A 25976-nucleotide genomic window follows, 5' to 3' on the forward strand; every position below is an offset into this window, starting at 1 on the left:
TATACCTAGAAGTGTTTTAAACTGTGTTTATTGGTTAGTGCGATAAGGAACACAGCTGCGCGAATGAGGCGGAACAAAGAGGTAGGTACTTAATACTAATGCGTTAGTGGAAAATGCTCACATTTTGATACAAGAAAAAGTTACAAGATTTCATTATGTAATGATAATGAAAAATTCACTAAAACGCGTCGATGTTAATACAATAGGTAGGTATGTTAATGTTAATTACAAAACAGCTCAATAAAACTTATAACAATATGTTTGTACTCGTACATAATAGTTCCGTCACTCTATCAAAACTTGAAATTATTATCCTTTCCGTCCGGAAAATACTCCTTGTATTTTCCGGCTGCTAATTAACAAGGTAGAGCAATCAATTTTCATATAAATTGAATCATGAATTATAAACATAGTGAAGAATCGCTCGTTTATTAAATAAACGTAAAATGGTTAAGAAGACTAAATACTCACGGTAGTGGTATTTACTAAAGAGTTAAAGTTAGTGGGCAAGCAAGGTAATAAACGAAGCGCAGCCGACAGCAAGAGCGAGGTTTACGCCACTCGCGGTGTTTAAGCCATAGTGCACGTTTTCAGAATCGCAATGTAAGTATATGAGCACTTCAACAAACAGCTCCTTTGTCGGCGTCGCGAAATTACGCTGTAAAATGTATAAACGAAACAGTTATAGCTGGCGTCGCTGAGACCGATAGACGGACACTCAGACAAAGCCATTGTTCGGTGGCCGCTGTTAGGCGGGCACTTATGCTAATTTCTTTTGAGTTACAACCTTCCTTAGTTGGTACAAGTACTTTATTACCTGCTATATTATACCCAATGACAAATGTGGAGGCAATGAACCGAACTATTCCACTTAAATTAATTATGCAATTCACATGTTTTGATTAAGAAGTTTCTACAAATATTTTACCATGTTTGAAGAAACTTTACTACTTATTTGTGTGAATTTGAATTACAAAATGTATTATCAAAGTAATTAAGTATGTAAATTCTCAGTGTTTGTATTTTTAAACAATTCAAACATCATAAGAAACAGGCTTTAAACCTAAAACCGGGTTAAATCGTTAATCTAGTAGAATGGCTGCGCGGGCGCAGTGGTGAGTGCTTCGGTTTATCGGCTGGGTGCGGAAGGCCTCTCTGCGACCCTGGCACCGCCTAGCACCACCAGAGATAAAGCTACGCCCATCGCGCTGGAAATTAACGGCATTATGCTAAGCAAAAACACCGAAAGTTACAAAATACCAAATTATGCCTCCACATTATCGACAGATAAATAAATAGCTGTTGTAAAAAAAGGACAACGAACATTGTGACGAAACCAATTCGTAGCTTCGCTCATGTGATGTTTTAACACATAATTCAATAAGTCGATGGATACAGGCATTACCTGTTTAAAGAATATTCACTCGGTACATAATTACATTTGCATAATATACAAGTAAAATAACTGCGGTTATGCACGATAAAGATTTACAGATGTACTTATGTATACTTTTTGTTGGTTATAGTGGCTACTATTGGCCTTGTGGTCATTTATTTAGCATTTTCACTGCTTATTGGTGTCATCTTTGCCCCGAGAGTAAATTAAAAAGTAAGACTCGACGACATTATTAACATTGCACATTAAACATATTAATTTATATGGATGACATTTTCATATCCACACAAACAACTTTCATCCAATTTACACGGTCTGGCTGGGCTCAGTGGACGCGCAGGACACGGGGCGTTCGGCTTATCAGCAATAGATAATAGCATCCGAATTGTCTGCCTACACCGGCACCACGTTATCGCATTACCGAGAATCAGACACAAACACTTGCAGTTATCGCAAAATACCTATTTCACAATCGCTGTTCTAAAGAAATTCCAACATGCCTGGAATACACTGCCCTTTACAGATATATCGCACAAATAAGGGCAAGATTTATCGATGCTTCCTTCTACGTGTAAAACTTTAAAGTCATGGCTTTATTATGTTGTATTATAACTTATGGTATAGCATAGTTATTAATCACTACTGTAGATATTCCATTAGATTTCATTCAGATTGTTGCTACTGTTCTGAGTTTTGCATTTCCACAAATAAACTGCAGCTCAAAGATGGAATTAGGTAACCTTCTATCAGTGCCAACATTTAATACCCCGCACTAAGCTCTATATTAAATTCAAAATACTTTAACACCATAAAACGTATGATCCTAATACTAACACATTTCCTATTTACGATATCAAAGGAAGTGAAGTTTACCAGGTAATATAAAGCGCAGTAGTGCTGGTGTAACTTACTGTGGCACTTATATGATATGCGTTTTGGCACAGGCCCAAGGTCCTTTGTGTGACATGTAAACTTGGATGTAGAGAGTAGGAACTGTCGGAAGTTAAATTAATTTACAGCATAGTTCTTGCAACTCATGAAGGCGAGCGAGCTTTACTTGTGTGTGTACGTTTACATCCACATATAATAACTTATGAAAACCGAACAGTAGCGAGCCACCACACATGTAAAGCTTCGTAAATTGCAACAACTAATAATAACAAATAATAAGAGAATAAAAAATGCTATTCTAGATGTTTCAAGTAATAACAAAATAGCCGATTTCAAATAACTTGCAAACAATAAAATCATTTTCAATATAAAACTTTGTCTACAGGACATGCTAAAGATAACCCGCTTTTTACGATTCTCATCAAGCAACGAGGCGCATTTAACGACACACAACGAATAATAAGCCCGCATAAAGTTGAATAAGTTACTTTTATACGTGAAATTGACGAGACTATAATGGGTGCGCACGAGTTGCAGTTTGAATAAAACAACTACTCAATATTGAATTTCTACTGTAACATGTTGGCTGTAAGATAAATATTAATATGTAGTATATTTACAATCAGAACAAAGTTTCGAGTTACAGTTTTGTATGATTTTTTTGTTGCCATGGAATAATTCTAACTGGAAATATTTCATTTTTGCATTTAATACAGTTGCGGTTTCATAATTTTAATTGTTTGTGATTGTTAACGCAATTTCTAAGAAACCACCTTGAAGTCTATGGTGTATATATAGAAAAATCATTTTTCTTTTAGTTTTCAATATCTTGATTTCAACATCCTCATGGTGATAGCATAGATACATGTATCTACATCGAGGTCCATTGTTTATGACACTGGATACTACATTACATTACAATCTTATCAACAAGGGCATCTATCGTTATCAAGAATAGTTATTGAATATTAAACTAACTTTTAACTTACGTTAACGAGCAAGGTATAATAATGGTAGAGAGGACATGGGTCCTCTAAGTCCTCTTCAACAAGCTCGCTATACAATTAAGTGAACTAATTACGTAATTTAATGTAAATGCTGTACTTAGATAATTTTAACAAATTATATCATATACATAATTCTTGTCAAAACACACATGGCACGGATAAGTAGGACCTATTTACGCATCAGGGAATCCCCGTGATATCAATATTTAATTTTATTGCCAAGCTAGGCACATTAAAAAAGAAAATAATTTTAGTAATTATAACAATGAACTGAAATTATCTATAGGTACTTAGTGTTATCTAAAAGTAATGACTGAAACTACAAATAATCACTATCTGGAATTTCCATCAAAATAACATTTAGACTTTTATTTTATGTTGGTAATTTTGTTGTAATAACGATAATCCACGTGGGAAACAAAGCACAGAATGCGTTGAACAGATCTTTACATTATGTAGAGTTCAGGGCTCATCAGCCTAGTTAGAGAGACAAATTAGAGGTACACTTACAACCCACAGTGGGTACAATGGCGATGCAAATAATCGCGATTATGGCAAGGTTGACGTCGGGCGGCGGAGGGTTCGTTCAACTGACCGCGAACGATGACACGGCGCGAGCGTCGCGGCGTCACATGCGCCCGCGCCGCCTGACGACGTCGTGCTGACACCACTCACAAGTACTCACACCTTCACAAACTCTCTAACTTAACCAAAGCAGACCAGACCACAACACGACCCTTAGCCAAACAAGGCAAAGCCATTCTCAAAGATAGAAGTAAACAATCACAACAATCTTATTACTGATGCAATTTTACAAGAAATATTGCAATCACGTGAAATAACAAAGACATGAAAACAGTTTCCGATTCGAGATAAATAATGTCCTTCGAAAGCTGCAAATCTTAACAATAGTTACAGAGATTTTGCAAACTCACCAAAATCCTTTAACTGCAATCCAAATAAGGCACTTCACAATTCAACAGAATGAAATCTTCAGTAATAAAACTTCAATAACTTGTCGTAACTTGATAAAACAAGCGCGAAACACGCGTGCGCGCAACGAAAACAATCGCTTGACAGATGTCGGTCGGCGTCGGAAAACCCCCTCAGAAACTACGCGGCGCAGAGGACGCAGTGTGTAAATATTATTGCTACGGCTGGACAAAGGTTTTTGTTATCTAAACCGGTGTCAGTCGCGTGCACGAAACAGCCAGCCGCGCGGGCAGCGGTGGAGCGTGGAGTGAGGCTCGCGCGCCAGCCCCGCCACCGTCTGATAAGCCTGGCGCGACGCCCCCCGGCGACGCCTACGCCCCACTCGGCGCCGCCGCCGCCGGTGCATCGTAAACACCACCGGCCGCCCCTCGGCACCCGGCACCGCCACCGCCGCCGTCGCCCGTCGCCGGCCAGACGGGCCCCCGCGCATTATGCACTGCACCTACGCGAAATTTCACAACTGCACCTCGGCGTGTTGCAGAAAATCAACAACTTTCGACTCCTTAAAAAGACGAGGAAACACCGACGATTGCGAAACTATGGCGGCAGCCCAGATACAGCGAGAACAATGCGGCGCAAACAAACGCAGACCCTTTTTAGTGTCCTCCTAATTGGGCTAGAGGTGCGTCGGGCAGGCAGAAATTCAATATGCAACGCGATCGGCCCGCTACATAAACGGAATAATTGAATTAGTGCGAGCATGTCGAGCACGAGAAGCCGCCAGCGGTGCCCACCTAAGAAGAGTGGTGTCGAAATAGTGTTGCTGACGTCTACCAAAACTCAGAAATTAACCAACCGCAAACTCTGGAATTGTAAGTTTTGCAGACCATGTTAATGTCGGGTAAGTTATTGCTCGTAAACTCTTTAAATGCACCTTACTGCTAGACCGCAAGAATTCCAAAATGTGCATCGTAAAAAAGAAAAGTAATCGGAAGAAGTCCCTGAGTTTTATATTAAATAACTCTACTAATATCACTTGATCGCCTGTGGATAGACAAAGATGGACTGAGGAAAACACTAAATGCGTTTAGTTAGTTCGCCAATGCGTGAAGAAAATACATAAACATGTTTACAAGTTTTACAACGACCTAAAAAGGACAACAGTTTCCACTGCGATCAATCAAGGAGGCAATGACAGAGCTCAAAGAGCCTAGTAGAGTTTGATCACCTATAGACAACTCTGGGGTTCAACGCTCTTTATGAACACAATGTTGTTTGCCGGTTGTTAGTGTTACCTACTTCGAGAAGCTGTAAAAAAATTATAAAATACACCAAAATAAAAGTTTTCTCTAAGATTTAACAAAATTGTTTCGGAGAAAATCTAAATAATGAAACAAACTAAGTATGTACATGACATGTGACCTTTTGCAGATGTATCAGTATTACGAACTGCGTAGGTGTAGCTAAATACAAAATTGTTTTCGAAGAATTGCGGCCGGCCAGCAGTCGTTCGAAACCCATTAATTCAGTTGTTTACCGAGTCCATATCAAGGCTTATCTTGATAATTGGTGGTGGAACAACCAATTATGTATTTAAAATGTGTCGATTTCCAATCTCTGGTCAAAGTTGACGGAAATTACGAACATATCTTTGAAATAAATGGTCGCTTCATTGCTAAGAGAGTTAATTTTATATTCTTTAAAAGGAACTCGCGTCGCATTCTTTAAACAAATGTTATTACTATAATAAATAAAGTTAACATTAAGTGCAGCAGCGGTAGACACACGATTGAAACTCAGTAAAAAAATATACGAGACAAATAAAAAACCCGAGGTCGGCAATCAAAGCAACAAAATCCGCCATACAGCCATATAACGTAATGCCGTAAATGTGAAATATTGTGCGTCAATATAAATTCTTGATTTTTAAAGCCATACAAATGTACTGAGGGGATATCAACAAAAAATGATTTAAATAACATTGACGATGGATGCGCAGACGCAGCCGTAAACATTTACGAGTGCATTACTCTCCGGCGACTGGCAGTGCCGTGCAAATGATCCCTTCGTCGGCAATTTATTTTACGAGAATTTAAGGTAAACCATTCTAAAAGTTTACATTATACCTAACCCTAAATACCGTGAAATTATAATTCCACCCAATCTATCTGGATGCAAATCAAAATATTTCAAAACACAATACACAAAACTATCCCATAACGAAACGAGGTGGTTAGATGCCAAGAAAAAAATGAGCTCACATTTCTTTTGTGTTACATAAAATCAATGTCATATAACTCACTCTGTCAGCCGAGAAATCTGGCGAGACGCGTTAGGCCCACATAAATTACAAGATTAATCTTTTCAAATAATTTGACCTTTTCATCTGACGAGGGTTCATTAAATAATGGCGTCGGTATTGGAAGTGCAGTATTGTGCCGTCTATCACGGATTATGTAGTGGGCGGGAGCGCAACACAATCGGCTATCACGCACGTTATTATGTATTTGAAACAGGAATTCCCGAATAAATGCATGGTATGATAAACTTATTACTGCACCATTTGACTGTGGGGTTCCATAAATGCCATTGTTTAAAACGATAACAGAAACAAGTGCTGCTATATTCGCTGTAGCATTATGAATTTGATATCAAGGTACACATTTACTTTCCACAATCATAATAATGTCTTTGTGTAGAAGGGCGATGTGTGGAATAAGGCATTTGTAACAAGTGTGAATTCAATTACCTGGCTGTAATATTATGTAAATCGGACACAAATACAGGTCTCAATACTTTACACTAACAACAATGATTACAATGCACGTGCGCATATTACAAATATTGCAATCGCAAATATAAGCATGACATCTTTTAATAAGGCAGTCAAGGCGGAAACGTGGAAAATGTCAGTAATCTACTGAGCTGTAAGCACGATTCTTGCCCATAATCGGAACAAGGACTCCGCAGCTGTTGTAAATATCAGTACCATGCTTATTATTGTGACGTAATTATTATTCCACTAGAGAACAAAGAAATAAGTTCGCGAATTTATGCAGCGAAATCTTTTGTTTTAGAAGACGAGAGAATACAGGCTGCATCTTAGATTAATAAAACCTAGATAGATAGTCAGTGCACGAAAGGTGAGGCAGTTTTTAGGGAGCCGGCACGGCTTACCCGTAAACGTCACATGAACTGTCAAAGTGAAAAATTGGTAAACACGTCCGACGAATTTTAATTAATTAAAACGGTTTGTGCTGTGAAAGGGTGTCTAAAATACATCAGAAAAACAAAAGAAAGTGACCAGTGTTACATTTCATAAGTAAGTACTACGATTCGACGCGTATTTTGCTTGAATTTGGCTTTCAAAAATTAAATACGGGAATGATACCAGTAACAAGAAAATTTATTTCCCAATTGTTCGCCGTACAAATACACTTCCTTTTTTTTATCAAATCGAGACTTTTAAGTCGATTTATCTTATTGTTATTAGGTAGGTACTTTGAATTCAATAAATAAGTAAGTACATGATGCGTTTTGTTTTTGTTAATTATAAAATTATTAAAAACGTATTAAAAATTTCCCTACTTTCGGGAAAATCGCCTTCACTGTCTACACTCCCCAACAAAATTGACACTAATGACATAAGATTTTTGCCTCACTCTTGACGAAGCGTTTGTATGAAGACTATCCATCTAGGTTTTATTAATCTAAGGGCTGCATTTATGCAAATGGATCAAGGTGCAGTTAACTACCATTCCCATAATCAAGTGATCGGGCAAAATAAATAGAACGTCCGGTGGGATGCCGGGCGAGCCGATCTCATGAGTCACCTCCAACTGGAGGTCCGTCCGACCGTGATTTTTGAACATCTTTCAATAACGGAATTCCCGGACCTTGAGAAGTGAATGCAATAGTAAAGCGGTAAACCCAATCGTATTTTTTTAAACTTTGCGGAATATTTGAAGAGACAAGACATCTTCACTGTTTATGACTTTATATTGTTAGGTTACCCGTTGTTCTATTGTAAACTTTACAAAAGAACCCGTAAAATTTATTGTCAAGGAGCAAGATTTACTGTAAACAAAAGATCAACATTCACTTAAGGGTAGTTTTCTGCGGAACTTTTTACCGCATGTTAGTAATTAAACAATAGAAAAGATAATTTTATTTACTCCCTTAAAATATTGATAAAAGTAAAAACCAGGGGTTTTACCCATTAGCAATGGGAAAATTCTAATGCTTTTTTGGACCCCAATTTCAAATGCTTTTTTCTTGATAAAATATTAATATCTAGTAGGGAATTTAGTGCAATGATTTGTATGGAGACCCCTCCACTTTGGTATAGAAGGCTCATTTTTGCACCAGTTGTTCTTTGGGTGCTCCTGAGTAGATTTCCGTCGGTAGACATCGGGAGCCCCCCCTGTGGTAGCAGGGGGAGGGGGGGGCAAGTTTCCTTCTGCCGCGCTTCACTTTAAGGCCCAATCTTCAAAACTATAGGTATTAGGGCAAGTGTGGTGTCATTTTCGGATAATTAAAGGATGGCGAATTCATTTCTAGAACAAACTTTTTGCCTTTTCATACAAAAAAATAAAAATATTGAGAAAAATTCACAAAAACCAAAAAGTATTTTTTTAAATAAACGTCGTTTACTTTTAAACCATTGGAGATAATCTAATAAAAAAAATATGTACTGAAAGCTACATTTACCAGGATTATAAATATATATCATTGTATGGTACTTTTTTCGAAAAAAGTAGGTGAAAAAAATTTTTTCTTCAGGACACAGCGGGCGAATTTTAATGCGCGTCGGAAAAAAATATTTATTTTATCCATGAATTCATACTATTTGGTTTATAAGTAAGTAAGGATTATTATTTTAGAATTTATTTATAGTTCCTGGCACATCAAGCTAACATGATTTGTATTTTTTCTTCAATTAATTTTGAACTCTATGTGTAAGACATAAGGTTGAAAATAGCTTAAATACATTTTAATATTGAAAATATCATAAGAAGAAAGCACTAAATAAAGAACTTGAATTTGTCTAAACGTCTAATGATTATTATTATTTTAATTAACACTCATTTCTACATACTATTGTACCAGTGATTTAACGGAAAGGAAAGTGTGAGGAAAGTGAGGATTGATAATCATAGTACGGTAGATTATTTTTAGCACAAAGGCTTCGGCTGTGACCATTATATGTAGTTGTTTGTTCAGACAGCACCAGCTTCTGCACTACTTCTTGCACTTACATCTCACCATTTTCAGGCAAGCTTCGACAGCTACGGGCAAATCGGTCCATGTAGGCTTCATGTTGCTATTGACTCTGGTCCACCCGCAACCAGTCGGGTAAAGGTAGGACTGAGTTGGTTACTTGCAACTGACCCTATACGCGAGCCCCTTGATATACTGCCAGTAGCCAATGCTGATACAAAGCTGTCTGGGTTATTTATGTAGGGCCACACCTAAGCGTAGTCCCCACAGCGAGCCATTAGGATCTTTATTCTCCCTTTTTTATTCCCTATCATCCAAAAAAATCCTATCCATTAATTAGGTGAATTAAGCGTCTGAGTGAAAGCCAGCTAATAGTATTCTGATGCCGGATATGCTGACCCAAGCAGACCCATCCTTACAGTATTAAGTGTTTCATGGACCCCACATGTATTCCAAATGCTCGAGAGCTTCTGTTGTTAGGCCCATTTTGTGGAACATGTGGTTTGTTCCCCAGTTTGCGTACCTGTAATTGCTTGGGCTTACCTTTGAAGAGGAAATTTATTTATTTATTTTATTTGGTTTACCAGAAATTGTTACATTGATGCTTACACAGTATACATACAGCCATAGTGGTAATAACTAAATGCACTCCATGACCCTGTATTTCCCTTTAGGAATGATTTGGAGAGGCTTATATCGCGTTGAAGCTTTCCCATTCAGCCCTGTGCTTCTTGAATATGGCCATATTATGGCCATGAGGTACCTATGCTTTTAGATAAAGATACTATCAGTTCTGACCCAACAGGTATCGTCTCTGACCCTTGTCTCGCTAGACTGTCGGCTCTCTCATTGCATTCGATCCTTGTATGTCCAGGTATCCTACATCAGGCACACTTTGTCATGCCTTCCGAGTTTGTTCATCTTTAAGATTGCATCTAGAATAATTCTAGACTCAACCTTCACTGAGGCGATAGCTTTGTTTGAGTGCTGCCTGGCTGTGGCTCAGGATGTAAATATTGCGTTTTTTACACCCCTGTTTTTAGTGCACACATAATTATAGCGTAGAATTCAGCTTAAAGTCAAAGTCAAAATTTCTTTATAATATGTTTAAACTAATAATTAGTTCTTACAAATCGTCATTTTGCTCTTAAGGAGCCTCTACACGTTTCATAATCTTTTTACTCTACCAGCGCTTCGAGACCAACATTTGGCAAGTGCTGAGAAGAAGCGCCGCAACAAACTCAGTCACCACTGTCTGCCGATTAATATAAAATACTGTAGCAAACCTCCTTAAACGTCCACTGTGTTCGTGTTTACAGTAGACGCCCGCTCCCGTTCCCAAGGCCATCTTGGCTTGGAGCTGTCAGTAAACCAGATTAGGCTGTTCTGTTGGGATTTTGGTCCTCTTTTCTAGTCGTCCCTTGTTCAAGATCTATCCACTTATTAGCTCAATCCACTGTTTTCTTTTCACTTATCATATTAATCCACTGGTATTGTTTTAGATCAAGTACCTCCTATTACTACATGCTTGACTATGAACGAGTGCTGTAAGTGCCCACAAACCTAGGCAGTTTTGTATCAGAATCGGCTACGGGCAGTATATCAAGGGCAGTAATCATGTCCTTATGATTTTTTCAAGTTATTTAAAATTTAATAGGTATATCAAGGGGTTCGCGTATAGGGTCAGTTGCAAGCAACCGACTCAGTCTTCCCTTTACCCGACTGGTTGGGGGTGGACCAGAGTCGATAGCAACATGGAGCCTACATGGACCGATTTGCCCGTAGCTGCCGAAGCTTGCCTGAAAATGGTGAGATGCAAGTGCAAGAAGTAATGCAGAAGCTGGTGCTGTATGAACAAACAACTATAATGGTCACATTGGTCACAGCCGTAGCCTTTGTGCTAAAAATAATCTCCCGTACTATGATTATCAATCCTCACTTTCCTCACACTTTCCTTTCCGTTAAATCACTGGTACAATAGTATGTAGAAATAAGTGTTAATTAAAATAATAATAATCATTAGACGTTTAGACAAATTCAAGTTCTTTATTTAGTGCTTTCTTCTTATGATATTTTCAATATTAAAATGTATTTAAGCTATTTTCAACCTTATGTCTTACACATAGAGTTCAAAATTAATTGAAGAAAAAATACAAATCATGTTAGCTTGATGTGCCAGGTACTATAAATAAATTCTAAAATAATAATCCTTACTTGCTTATGAACCAAATAGTATGAATTCATGGATAAAATAAATATTTTTTTCCGACGCGCAGTAAAATCCGCCCGCTGTGTCCTGAAGAAAAAATTTTTTTCACCTACTTTTTTCGAAAAAAGTACCATACAATGGTATATATTTATAATCCTGGTAAATGTAGCTTTCAGTACATATTTTTTTTATTAGATTATCTCCAATGGTTTAAAAGTAAACGACGTTTATTTAAAAAAATACTTTTTGGTTTTTGTGAATTTTTCTCAATATTTCTATTTTTTTGTATTAAAAGGCAAAAAGTTTGTTCTAGAAATGAATTCGCCATCCTTTAATTATCCGAAAATGACACCACACTTGCCCTAATACCTCTAGTTTTGAAGATATGGGTCTTAAAGTGAAGCGCGGCAGAAGGAAACTTGCCCCCCCTCCCCCTGCTACCACAGGGGGGGCTCCCGATGTCTACCGACGGAAATCTACTCAGGAGCACCCAAAGAACAACTGGTGCAAAAATGAGCCTTCTATACCAAAGTGGAGGGGTTCTTGCACTAAATTCCCTACTAATCCACCCACAACCCAGCATTCGCTAGTAGGTATTTTTAATTGAACTTAGAACTTATTTGTTTTTAGTAATACCTACATTATTATCTATTAACCACATTATGTAATTATGTCACATAGGTAATTATTACACCCTAATGAACAATGAATTAGATGATGACAAAATAGCGCAAATGGATATGTGGGTGTAAAATAGTGATGAAATAAAGTAATTACATACGATGCAGATGGTTGACTTATAGGTGCCAATAAAAAGCCTACGATTACATTAAATTATCATACGTGACACACATCACGCGAAAAGTAAGACACGCAAAGAATGACAGCGGCGAAATGTTTGCTGCTTACGAACTTACGATAAACTCCTTACAAAAAATTAACGGGACGCTTTTTAAAATGCACTTAAACCTTAATCGCTTAGCCGAAATGACCGCTTTTCACTGGTCTTTTCTTATCTCCTAAAGGGACAATAAAGACTTCGAAAGCGAGCAATGTCAAAAGGGGAGACAATACGACACATTTTATGTAATGGGTCAAAACGGATAACAAGTAAAATTATCTCCGAGAGAGGCAATAAAGAAGTCACTTTTGCTCTTTATTGAGCCTTTATTGTTATAGCTTGTGCAACTACATAAAAGGTTCTAACTCTTGAATGTCACCCTGCTGCGGTGGCAGCCACTTTCAGACCATTACCCAAGAGTTAGGACGCTTTGTTTTCGACAAGTAATTCAATAGGAGCAGGAGATATTTCAGTTGTTTACCCGGCAATTTGTGTAGAAGTTTCTACAGCAAGCAGTGGTGTGGTTGCTACTCATGATCAAAATGATCCTGACAAAGTGACAACTACACAGTCGGTAAGATCAATAAATTATATCTATAAATCAATTACAACTGTGGATAATTTATTATAATGAATTTCAAATCAATACTGTTGTAGTGTAGTGGAGCTTTCTAAAAATAAACTTTGCATATGCTTCACACGTGAAATAGTTGGAATCGTGTTTGCAAAAACATGTTTTTAAGAAAAATGCCACGTATGATAAACAAATCCAACATGTCTCAATTTAAATATTTTCGTTGACGATACTAAAGTTGTGAGAACTTCCCGCAAAAATTTAATATTCTTCGGAAGTCCAGTGCAGATTACAGATTGCAAAATGTAACAACGTTATAACACTAGTTTCTCAGTCTCATGCACATGCCTTGGATATGACGTCAGTGCTCTGCCACACAGGTGTGCGGTGCGGGTCACAATTTTTACCTACTCGTCGGCACTCGAGGCGCGCATTCCAAGAAAATTATACCGCGACAAAAACGAGGAAGAAATTTCCTTAACTTTTCAATGATTTGCAAAGTTAAAAAACGTACGTTAACCAGTTCGACCAATACCTATGTCGATGATTCATCCAGTACCTAGTGTAAAACTAAGAAATGATCAATGATTTAAAAGCATATGGCACGGTTCGTTATGTCGCATGTTAGTACGAATTGTTTACTTCCGACGTTTGCGGTGATGAGTCACGTTATTTCTAAGAATTCTGTATCGCGCGAGTAAGATTATCTAATCCCGAATGATAAACGCTTTTAGCGTTATGTTGTTTGTTCTGTGGTTTTAAATTATTATTTAATTAGACGTCTCGTGATATGAGTTGCACACCAAGCATCACATCGCCTAATCGATTCCATGTCCACTATTGCTGCTATTAGTCTAAATTGCGCACATCCGGCGCGCATTGGCCGAGTTGGTGACATCCATTAGGTGTCGCCCAATCAAACACATCTGTTAGGGTCTGCGAGGTCAATCATTACTTAAGAGTTTAACACTAAATGGAGCAGAGGATACCACAGCTGCTGTTATTACATAAACTTCTGTAATGTATTGTTTGATATACCTAATAGGCCAGTGAGTCATGGTATTTTGCTCAGATTGAAATTTTCTTGGATTTTCCGGTTTTAGCAAGACTCTATAATACTCCTTTTCTACAATATAATAAAGGGCAGAATAATCCCTAAAACTGCCAATTTGTGTCGAGGTTAGTCAGTCGTGTTCATGAATAATTCAAATCTGATGAAATTCTCTCCTAATGATGACGATCTGATAACAGACAAAGAAAGAACATCGCTAATGACGTGAGAAGTTTAGGAAACCGTGCAAGAAATTACAATCATGGAACCTTGAATAGACAGGGCGGAAAAAAATTACAAGGTGGCGTGTTGTGGGGAATCCCCGGTGGCAATGCGTTCTTGGAAGCGCGGTCGCAGGAGAAATTTCACAAGCGTGTAATGTGGGTCAAGACAGCCGGAATTGACGTTTCGCGCAAAGGTTGCTGCCACCGCCCCGCCATCGCGCCACCGGGTCCGGTTGCGCTTGCGCAGTTGCGCAATTGATAGCCTCGTTTATCAGATCCTAAAAGATCAGTTGTTTCTAGAACGCAGCCGCAATAGCCATTGACGTGATTGACGTCACAAATCAGGACTCAATTGCGAAGCGCGATTCGTATCTACTTGAAATGGTAGGTTAGTTACGAATCATGTTTATTTTAATGAACGTTTCACGTTTTCGCGCCTAGATACTTAGCAGAACTAATATTGATGAATTTTGGTATGGAGATAGATAGCACGCTATCATTTATAGCAAAAATTACTCCTGATGAAAGTTTGCATGGGGAACATAATTTCTTGTGTCCGATCAAAACCTATGCGGTCGAGCGAGATATTAGTCATAAATAAAAAAATAAATAAATAAAAGGTAAATGGATGTAATAATGATGCCTTTCTGAAAAGGCCGCATGCAGCACCGCACGTTACACTGGGAAAATCCAAGGATTTCATTCATGCATAGCATTAGTAGTTTTTGAAAGTAAACAAGTCTGCGGTTTTGTGACGTTAGTGATTTAATAACTTGTTTTTGTTCAATAAATACAATTTCGTTTTGCGGTAAATTACATTACATAGCCTACCCAGGACTTAATAGTTGTCTAGTCAAGATTTTCTTACATAGGAAGGGTAGGCAATTTCAGTTAAATATTATAACTTATGTAGGTACGTGACAGACGGCACACATTGAATGTGTGTAATTCATATAATTTGTGAACTGCAACCAATCATATTCTTGAAAGAGGAGCAATTCTCCAAAATCTAGTTCTCGGAACGTATAAAAACGCATTAAGTAAGTAGGGTAAGTGCGCTAGTTTTCGTCCAATTAACGGAGTTGCCAACTTTGTGATGCGAAATGAATATCTTAAAATACCCTTACTCATATGTATCATATGTCATTTTAGTCCTTATATAGTCTACTTTACGTTAATATTATATGACAATAAGTAAATACCACGGGGTTTTTTATAAAAAATATTTTATGCAAAAGAGGCGATTTCACTAGTTTTCGTCCAAAAAAATCAGTTTTCGTCCTAGTGTACGCTAGTTTTCGACCACTGTGTAGAAAAAAGGGTGCAGTTGAATTATTACCTTAAAACCAATTCTACAATACAGTAACTATGGATTGTGGTATATCATTTGAAAGGTAATTTTGTTAGCTTTCAAATGATATCAAAAAGATTTTAATAAGTTTCTTACCTAAATTTAGGAAAATATTGCAATAGGTCGAAGGACAAATGGACGAAAACTAATCTACAGGAATAGCTAATTGTGGTTTTCGTCCACCCCAGTGCTTGCTCATGACGTCATGGACGAAAACACAACAACGTTTAAAGCTGTTTTTTGTTTTCGTCCACATCTTTTTAACGGTTTTTATGGGTTTATCACTGTTAAAAAGTGGACGTAAACTAAAATGTTTAATGTAATAGCAATAAAGATCATATTGGAAGAAAAAACATTGTATTTTGTAGGTCCATTGAAGTAAAATGATTATTTAAAATATTAACTAGGTGTCAGGGTTTCCGTCCACGTGGACGAAAACCAAAATCTTGCAAAATGGTTATGCTAGTATTAGTCCACTTAATTATCTAAGATTTCTATACAAAAACTTTAATAAACCCTTAAAATAGTGTTTATTATGCTAATAATTAGACATACGTGCCAAAAACATTACGTAAAGTAGCTAAAACAGTAATTAAACATACCATGAAAGTTCCCTACCGGCACGTTTTTTTTCTAACTTGACGACGTTTTCCATTCACCTGTGTGCAGCAGCAACTTCCGTAGATTTTTTTGGTGTTATTACACAATCTCAAATTACATTTTCATGCAGGCAGAACTGTTACTTAGATATTATAGATTGTAACAAGTCCAAACTTGCACGGAAAGTTAGGTTTGTATTCTAATTTTCCGTATTTGTTTGTGGCAAGTCGGTCAAATGGACGAAAACAGGAGCTGGACGGAAAACCGGCGCAATTACCCTACTTGAAATAAATAAAATTAAGCATGACAGGCATAATATCGGCAGTTCCATAAAAACGAAAGACGTTACAAATTATACAAAGTAAAGGCATTATAATAATGGCACACCACAGCTGCAGAGTTCGTGGAACTTTGGCGCGACGCGCGTGGCGAGGCCTTCGCGGATGACGTCATCGCGGTGACGTCACCGCTCGCGCGATCTGTGACGTCAGAGTATTTACCAGAACTTTTTGATAGGACAAACGTTCTATTTAGCTAGATCTAGTTCTTTGATCAGATGCGATCTGTTACGGTACGGGCACTTGATTGGTGTAACTTTATTTATTTTGTTTGTAATAATTACTTATCACTAATTAACGACCTTAGTAAGCCAATGTTAATAAAACCATTAACTACACTACAACCCGAATATTATTAGGTATGTATAATAAAAAGAAATGTTTTTAATTTGAGATCAGTAATATTGCCTTCATAGATATTAGGCACAAATTAAATATTTAGCTATGTATTTATACAATTAATTAGTAACAATACTAAAACTGTTAGTAGGTAATTCATATACAATTACAGGATTATCGTAGCTACTAACAAATAATAGATAGATAAATATCGGTAATTTTAATTACGAATCGAGTCAATAACATAATTAGGTACGATAAAAACATTACATCACCAATTAAATACAAACCATTTTAGACACAGTTCAATAAAAAGAAAAGTAAGTTTGTAACCAGTAGCGCCATCTATGTTACATCAAGATAAACTTGTAATGAATGAAAAACTTATATTTTTCCTTTTCACTAAGTTTTCATTATATTAAATTGAACTAGATAGATATTAATTAACTTATACATTAGCTCAATTATAAATAATTTATTAATCTTGTAGTCTTTTTAAACAATAAGTTCCACGAACAATAAAATTGTAATCTACGCATTTACATTCATGAACTGTTTTGATAAACATTTTTCTAGAACGTACGCTACCTGCCAGTATCAGACGTAAACAAACATTTGAAGTTCGAACTAAACAGTGCAAATTTTTTTTTGATAAATAATTTTAAGTATCGATACCTACAATAATAGCGTCATCCTTCTCGCACACTAGCCTGAATTAAGTTGAAAGTTAAAGTGACAGGAATTTTAACAAGGATACGGCTAGGTAGAATAGGTAACATTTAAATAAATTTAGTCTATGAGATGAGAAGGCAAGTTAATACATTTAAACTTGTATTACGAACATTCACCTTGATAGAAGTCTGCCAGATTTATCGTTTTTATCAGTATGATATAATCTAAACACTAAAATTACTGATGATAATAACAAAACAAGAGAAAATTGAGAAATGGTGTTTTTTAACTTGGATAAAAAACATCTTGGGAATTCAATGATTAACGAAATCATAAAAAATATTATGAAATACCCACGAATCTAGGTGGCGGGGTTTGAGAAAGTTGTTCACAAAGTTCGGAAACTTCTGCCGACGCAGTTAGGAATGTAAAATTTTTGGTGACACTGTTTCAATTGTTTTAAACTCACCATTGGCTTGTTATATTCATCTGTCTGGTAGTCGAACATGGTAGCGAACATCAGACTGTCGTCTTGCTCGCCGCTGATATGGTATGGCACCAGCTGAGACATGAATACTGTCTTTCACAACAACCGTCCAAAAATTATTCACAAATTACAAAAATGATTGAACAGCACAATTCAAGAGTTCACGTAACACGGCGTGTCAATTCACTGTGATAAGAGTATGACTCATGTACGAAGCCTTGATCAACTATGAACGTACGCTAGAATGCTTTATATCAGACTGAGTAAGTTGCCGCGCTCGTGGCCGGTTTTGTACGATGGCAGACAACCGCACCGCGCACGCGCAACCACGCCTCCAAAACCAAAGGGGCTTATGTCGCCAAGTATCCAAACAATTCGCAGACTGAGCCAAATTTTTTACAAGTTCTCGATGGCAGTTAATTTCAGTGATTCAGGGAATAGTTTTTGAATGACACGAATGTGGATGATGCTATACCTTTAGCTTCCGATACCGGTGCCAGAAAAATTGAACCAAACAAGATAAACAAAACTTTGACAGCAATGAAAAAACATGTGTAAAAATTTAAAGAGTTTAAAGAATTTGTGGAAGAATTTTAAGAATAAATAATCTCGTCAAAAACAGGCACTTTTGCATATCGTTTTGTTACATGTATTCAAAAGCGCCACAACAAGAAGAACAATAAATTGACATGATTAATCCAATATGGCAAAGTAGGTCATTAGCGATCCACAACAACTTACTGAACAATATTGCTCAAATAAGTAAAAGACAATAACCAGTAATTGCAAAGGGTTCAGAAGTAACTAAACCATTGTTTAGGTACCATTTGTAGGTATCAGATGATTCATTACCACCAACAAGGCTTAAGAACAATACGCTAGGCTAGGAGTAAATCTAGCCACATTTTTATCGGCATGTCGTCAGTTGCAGGTTCACTTGGGGTAACTGACAAAATACGGTTTTTGAGTTAAATATACAGTTTTTCTTAGTTTTTTCTGCTCTTTCGAATGGTATACGTAAAAAAATTCTAGCTTTAAAAAAATTACAATTACACGGACATTTTCAGGTGTGAACTTTTCAGATTTCCTTCACAATTTTGGTGTAACTGACATTGTAATAATTTTACCAGGTTGAATTGGTGTATCTGTAATAATGTAAAAATTTTGCTACAAAACTTTGCAATTACACTGATTTGCTAAGGTTTATAACATGAAATAAAATAGGAATTTAGAAAGTTTTAAGGCATATTACATTATTATTATACCAGCAGTATCAGTTAAAGAAGTTAAAGTTAGCTCAACAAAAAAAAATTGAAATTGAGCAACTATCCAGCCAACTAGGCGTCACTGCGCGTTGCTAACATTAACCTGTTGTTACTCTGTTACTTTTACTGTTGTAGTACTCATGACCTTAATTCAACATTGCTATAAAGAGGTGGGAAATTAAATCCATTTTGTTTTCAGTTTAAGTTGCCCCGTAGAGCTAAATACGGTATTGGTAAGTCAAAGCTTAAAAAAATATTGAAATTACTTAGTTTCACAGTAACACTTTAGTCATTTCAATATTTATGTCTTTAAAAAATGTAATGCACATATTTTCTTGATTCCCATGGCTTTTTTTAACATTTTTTAATGAATAAAATAAAAGTTACTTCTAATAAAATTAAAAAAAAACAAAGAAAACGACAAAATGTTTTTTTTTTCATGAATTCTCTTATTTTTTAATACTTTTACATAAATTATACAGCAACTAAGTAAACAAAACCCAGCAAAAACAACAAATTATTTTAATTTGGGCAGTACTTACACCAATTTGACCTATGTTTTTTCCAAAAGTATGGTGTAAAATTAGTGTAACTGTCAAAAGTACAAAAATACATTGGTGTAACTGCAATTTATTTCCTTAACTAAGACATATTAGATAATTCTTTTTATTTAATCTAAAACCGCGTAGAATTCTAAGCATTTCTGTAAAAACAGATCCAAAAAAGGTTAAATAGGAAAAAAGTTATGTCCGATTTAAGACGAAAAAAAACTTTAAACGGCTCTACTGAAAAACTGTATTTTGTCAGTTACCCCAAGTGAACCTGCAACTGACGAGAACCGATACGCTACATGCCTATGCAAATGACGATAAACGCATAATGATGCAATAATGAACTGCTTTTTAAACATGTTTGATATTTTGTACCGTTTTCCCAAATCACAATATCATTATGACGGAATTGATTCCGTAATATTGAAACGTGTATTTGGTTCTTCTTCCATTCTAATTATTCAGAGTAGTTAAAAGTTTGCAAATAAGACTAACCATTGTAATGGTGATACTTAATGCAGTAGGATCTTTTCTATTCATGGTATGGGAACATTGGGAACAATAGACAGAAGAACTAGGTCAAGTCAGCCAAATATCATGCGCGTGAGTTGAAAATCTCTTATGAAGGCCAACACCACCCTGATAAAGAAATTTTGTTGGAATGCTTCTATGCATCTTCTTTGCTTGAAAACATGAGGAGTTTCTGGACTATACAAGGAAGAAAATTGGAGACATGGTGAAGCCTATAACAGTATCAAGAAGATGCCCTAGGTAGACTGAAGATCATTATTTCATTAGTCTAAAACCAGCTATTCTATTCTACAAATATTACATAGTATTTACACGCTATTACAATAGGTCGTAATCTCGTAATAGGTTGGGCGTGGATAGTGGCCACGCAGTCTGATGACTTGATGTTCATTGATTTCATATCACAATGACGTCATATTGGTGTAACACACGTAATGTTTACAGGAAATAACATATTATGGTACTATCAAAACTCGAGGAACTGTTTCGACTGTAAACTGCTGTAGCTGGTGTCTGTTTTCCTTGTTTTATCAGCTGTGCTAGAAGTGTTCCATAAATACATTGTCCTTAGAATTAAATGATAATAACTTGTTAGACAGGGCGTGGTACTAAAATGTTTAACTTGGCAGAAGTATATTTTCCTTCAGATTTTGTCCTGCTTGGTGTGGTTGAAAATTCCTGTTTTCATGGAACAAAAACATTGATAAATCTGTTTTTTGGAACTGTTCCCAGTTCCTAGCTCAGTAGGCTTGATTATAAGTGAAAGTCTGTCTTGAGACAACTCTCAGTAAGTTCAATACACAGTATATTGTTCAATAACTATTAAGTATGAATGTGCTTTTGTTGTATCATCCACACACGCTGAAAGGGAAGCAACCATACATAAGTACTCGTTCGTCCATACCGGTAAATCAATTTTAATTTATTTTGGCGTTGAGATATTGGAGCTTGGAGAAAAATAGGCTGCTTTTTGGCAAAAAAAGAACTTTACATGGGCAAAGTTCCATTTGTTGTACATTTATGCTTTTGGTAAGAAATTAACATTCGGCGCAAAATCGAAGCGAAGTAGTTGCCAGAAGCTACTCGTTAATTAGTTGCCTTACCTAGCAGACAGAACACAATAGAAGTAGTAGGTACATAGCTAAAACATACTTCATATTCGTTTTATTGAGTGCACCTGACACTAAATTGATGTGGTACATGACGTGTTTGTTATCGTTTATGTATCGGAACGGTATAGAACTATTTTGTTGAATCACTTGACAAGGGCGGCAGTTCAAGGTCGGCGGCGGTCACGCGAACGAAGGTTTCCAGGAGTTCAGGGGCCGACTCCACGAACTAGAGTGCGGTCACGATCGCAAATAAACGTGTTCTCATCGGCCTTTATCGCTGGATCACATGAAAGTAGGCCTCTATAATGCTAATAATCGAAATTGAATATATTCCAAAAAAATCTTTTAAGGTTGAATCTGGTAAACTCCATGTAAAATAAACAGTTTGGGCAAAAGGCAGATCTTATGGAGGAACGGATTTACTGGATGCAATTAGCTATTGCGTGGATTTGCTCGTCTTTCATTTTTCGGACCTACGCCTTTACACATTTATTATGTCTGCTGTGTATAGGTTTCACTGGCCCTGAATTGATGTGTTTGCTAACATCATATAATTTTGAACAAATAAATATCAGAGCTCAATAATTTCATTCAACTAAATCAATCGGATCATCATTTCATTTAATGAGAACGGCAGTTGGTAATCCTACACCTCTAATGTAGGTCATCTCACCGTATACTCATTGTAGGTCTCTGATCGCCTCCTTATGTTAGTGTCACCTTGATCTAGACGTTTATCGAGGGCGCACACCTAATGTCACATCACAATAACAACTTCCAAATTGAAACCGCCTATCATTTTAAATTGTTATGTTCTTCAATGAGCATGGAGTTTTAGTCATGCATGAACTGCATATTGTGTCAAATAAGTCAGATTATTACTAGCATCTGCCTGCGACTCGTGTGGATCTCAGTCGGTCAAACTGTCACAGAAAACGCCTGCCTCAAGCTTGAGTAGGTACATCCACACCAAAAATGTAATGTTCTTATCCTTAGCATAAGCTATGGTTGATTTTCCAAGTGAGTGTCCCCTTTGGTCTGTTTCTTTTCCAAAATCCAGGATTGGTAGCGCAAGTTTGCGACTTGCGACAAATTGTATTCAAATGAACTCTTCTTTTTAAAGGTAATGTTTTCTAATGTTTTCCAAAGTTTTTGAACAATAGCGTGCGTTGCTTATGCTAGGATTTTCAATTTGCATAGTAACCAAATGTAACGGTGACAAAACGTCGATTTCATTAACGTTCAGTTAAGTTCACGTAAAGTGTGCGTGATCCTTATTGGCAGAGACGCGTGGGCCCGAGCCGCGGCCCCGAGTTTTCCTCGAAGTGATGACGTCATCACACTCCGCAATCGACGCCCGCTACATTTTCCTCGTACAAACCTGCTCGATCTTAATGCCGCGGTCAAAACATGCTAGTTGAAAAACAAAAACTCGTACGAGTAATGTGGTCTGCTACGGGAAACATAAACATTAATGGTAACTCTTTTTGTTTCGAGTCTAAGTAGGCAGTTAGGCAATAGGCTCTAAGCCTTAGAGCAGTGTTTTTCAACCTGTGGGTCGCGACCCCCTGGGGGGTCGCGAGAGGTCGTAAAACCACCTCAGTAAAAAAAATCAGTAAAGTTTGAAAGATATATTTATCAGAAATCTAATTATGAAAATGCGTAAATGTTGTATGGATTGAAGTATTCGATCCCTGCAACATCTTTGTAACAATAAAAAATGCATGAAAAAAAGCGAGCGGTCGGGGGGTCGCGAAACAGTTTTTCATGCTAGGGGGGTCGTGTCATGAAAAAAGGTTGAAAAACACTGCCTTAGAGGATAATACCTTAGAGTCTAAGGTATTATCCTTCTTGCGGCCTGCTTACTTCATTGTTTTAATTGCTACCTTATTATAATAGCTGTTGTAATTTCTTTATTTATTGAAACAGCTTGAGCAACAAGACAATTCCAGTCAAACAGGAAAATTATATTTGGGATTTTGTCAAATGAAATAATAAGGTTCGCATAATGTTAAGAAATATAAATTAAATAAATAAGTGGTAACAATCTGTGTTGTAAGTGGTTGTGGATGTTGTTAGGAAATCCCATGATTCAAAGGTATAACAATATTATTAAAAGACTTGGCTTGCACACGTGTTTCCTTGAACAAAAACACGATAACATAGGTGCTGTAATAACAAGCACTACAGCATGCCATAACTTTATGTTTCCAAGTGGACGATTCTCAAACAAAAAAGTAAGTCTTGGGGTTTTCTTCTCTTCTTCTTTTTAACGATTCCTCAAATGCTTTATCATACTCCAAGTTTGTAGTTTTTCTTCAAATTATAATTAAATTACTGGACACAAACGTCACGGGAAAATCCTGGACTTCCCGGACATCTGGCCCGAGCTGTATGAATAGGGTAATAAGAGCTCCGGGATCATCTCTGATAACGAATACAATGGATTGCGACCCTGGAGCGCTTTCGAACCGAGCCGCTTCCGACTCTATCTGTGTGGACTGACCGTAATTAGGGTATAGCGCCCATAACGTTAGGGCGCGGGTTTAGATTTTCCATGATTCACGTTTTCGCAGTTGTTTTCTGTATAAAATATTTTTCGGTTACCTCTGTTTTCGGTCACCGTCGCTCAAGCTGGCATCTCGTTTTGCGAGAGATGGATAGCAACAATCGAAACTTCGGAAAATGTTTTTGGAGAAATCCCGCTAATCCTTCTGTCTGGTACTTTGTTATTTAATGGTTCTTGGTTTCAGTTCTTAGCTCCTTTTTTAACATTTGACAGAGGTTCTTGAATGGAGACGCCGAAGCGCAGCGTGGGACCTGCCCGATGGACGGATGTCCTGATTAGGGTTGCGCATAACATTGGACGAAGTGCGGTATGGATCACTCGCGATGAAGGTATATTTTTGGTAATGTAATAAAGTGAGCTGCAGGCAGGCAATATTGCTTCAGAAACTGTTGTATACCCTAGACTTGGGTTTTTCTCTGCTAGACCTCGACTTCTTAGTGTCGTATAATCTCTCTTGCAATGAAGTTCTAGTAAAAAAGGTTCAAATTCAATTGATCAATTGATCTTCAATGTCTAATGAGATATGAGCCATGAGTCATTCAACAACAACATGAAGATGACTAAGCCAGCTGTCTTATCAACGCTTATCAGGATTATACTTTTATCTCATATTCCATTTCACATTAAAAACACAAATTTAACGCAATATGAGATAAAAAATATGGTAATTAATAACCTAAAAAGACCTATTTTAATATGTCCATAAATGGCTGTTAAATAATTATTTGGACACAATGACAATCACAATTGAAATTTAGAATAGAAAATAGGTCACCAAGTTCTATAGTACAGAATATAGAATCTGTACAATACCCATAAAGTTTGATAAGCTGTTTAGCTTATTGAAATGAAAAATTTCTGTGTTGGACATATCTTGGTATTGTTACTTTTGCAATAGAAAATAAATCAAATCAATGGGCATGGCATAAATCATCTAATGCGCATGTCACTTCACCTGGATTTGCAACTAACAGAAATCATAATAAGTTTATTATACTTAAACTCTGATTTTTAATTCGACGGAATTTTGACATTTCAGAAGTGTTGCCAACATTGAAACATTCCCACTAAGGATGGAGAGCATTTTCACAAATTAAAAAATAATCCTTTCTTGAATTTAAGGTTTCACTTAAAAAACTAAGGCTTAAAAATGTACTGATCATTTCAAAATGGTTATTTGAATTTTTATTATCATATTTTAGAAGTTACAAAAAAAATTGGGAAATTATTTTTCTATTACTGGACTCCCTGGCCAATAATCCATGGGTTACAAACCTTTTTTATGAAAATCCTTTTGTTAATAAAATCTTAGCTTCATAAAATAATCAATTTAACAAGATGCCAATTTTATAATCCAAGTTGATTATGATGACGATAATGATGATTGATGATCAACACATATTTTCGTTTATGTTAATATGTTGTTTTACTGTGTTAAAAACACGTTTTTATCTATTTAATCTCTAAAATGTACATAATAATTAGTGTACATTGAATTTACGAAACAAACAATAGTTCATTCTTGTAAGTTGTAGTTGATGAAATTTCATTTCATATTATTTATTAATAATTCAAAGCAAAAAAGGCTTATTACATCTGAATTGTCAAAAAATGACAGCTGTCAGAATTCCGTCGAATTAAAAATCGGACTATAAGTATGTAACCCTGTCAATGGACTATCATTTTGATTGCACTAATTGACAACACATTTCAAAAATACTGTCATACTGAGATATTTTTTTAACATTTGCCTAAGTTAATGGAAGAACATGATGTGTAGCAGCTTAAGGAAGAACATGATATTTTTACGTTTTA

The 25976-nt window shown here is 36.5% G+C and overlaps 1 protein-coding gene across 2 annotated transcripts in view; it reads right to left on the bottom strand.

Moving 5' to 3' along the window:
• The window catches only part of LOC135080690 (transcription factor kayak), a 43496-nt gene that overhangs the window by 16346 nt on the left and 1174 nt on the right, over positions 1-25976 (bottom strand). Inside the window, exon 1 of one of the 2 annotated variants that reach the window (XM_063975392.1) lies at positions 18116-18411. The exons of the other annotated variant lie outside the window; for it this stretch is intronic. Within the exon in view, the coding sequence (XP_063831462.1) occupies positions 18116-18217 (102 nt within the window). The 5' untranslated portion in view covers positions 18218-18411. Of the gene's footprint in view, positions 1-18115; positions 18412-25976 lie in introns of those variants that run through there. 2 annotated transcript variants of the gene reach the window in all.

This window comes from Ostrinia nubilalis, chromosome 18 (genome assembly GCF_963855985.1).
Source record: "Ostrinia nubilalis chromosome 18, ilOstNubi1.1, whole genome shotgun sequence".
NCBI lineage: Eukaryota > Metazoa > Arthropoda > Insecta > Lepidoptera > Crambidae > Ostrinia > Ostrinia nubilalis.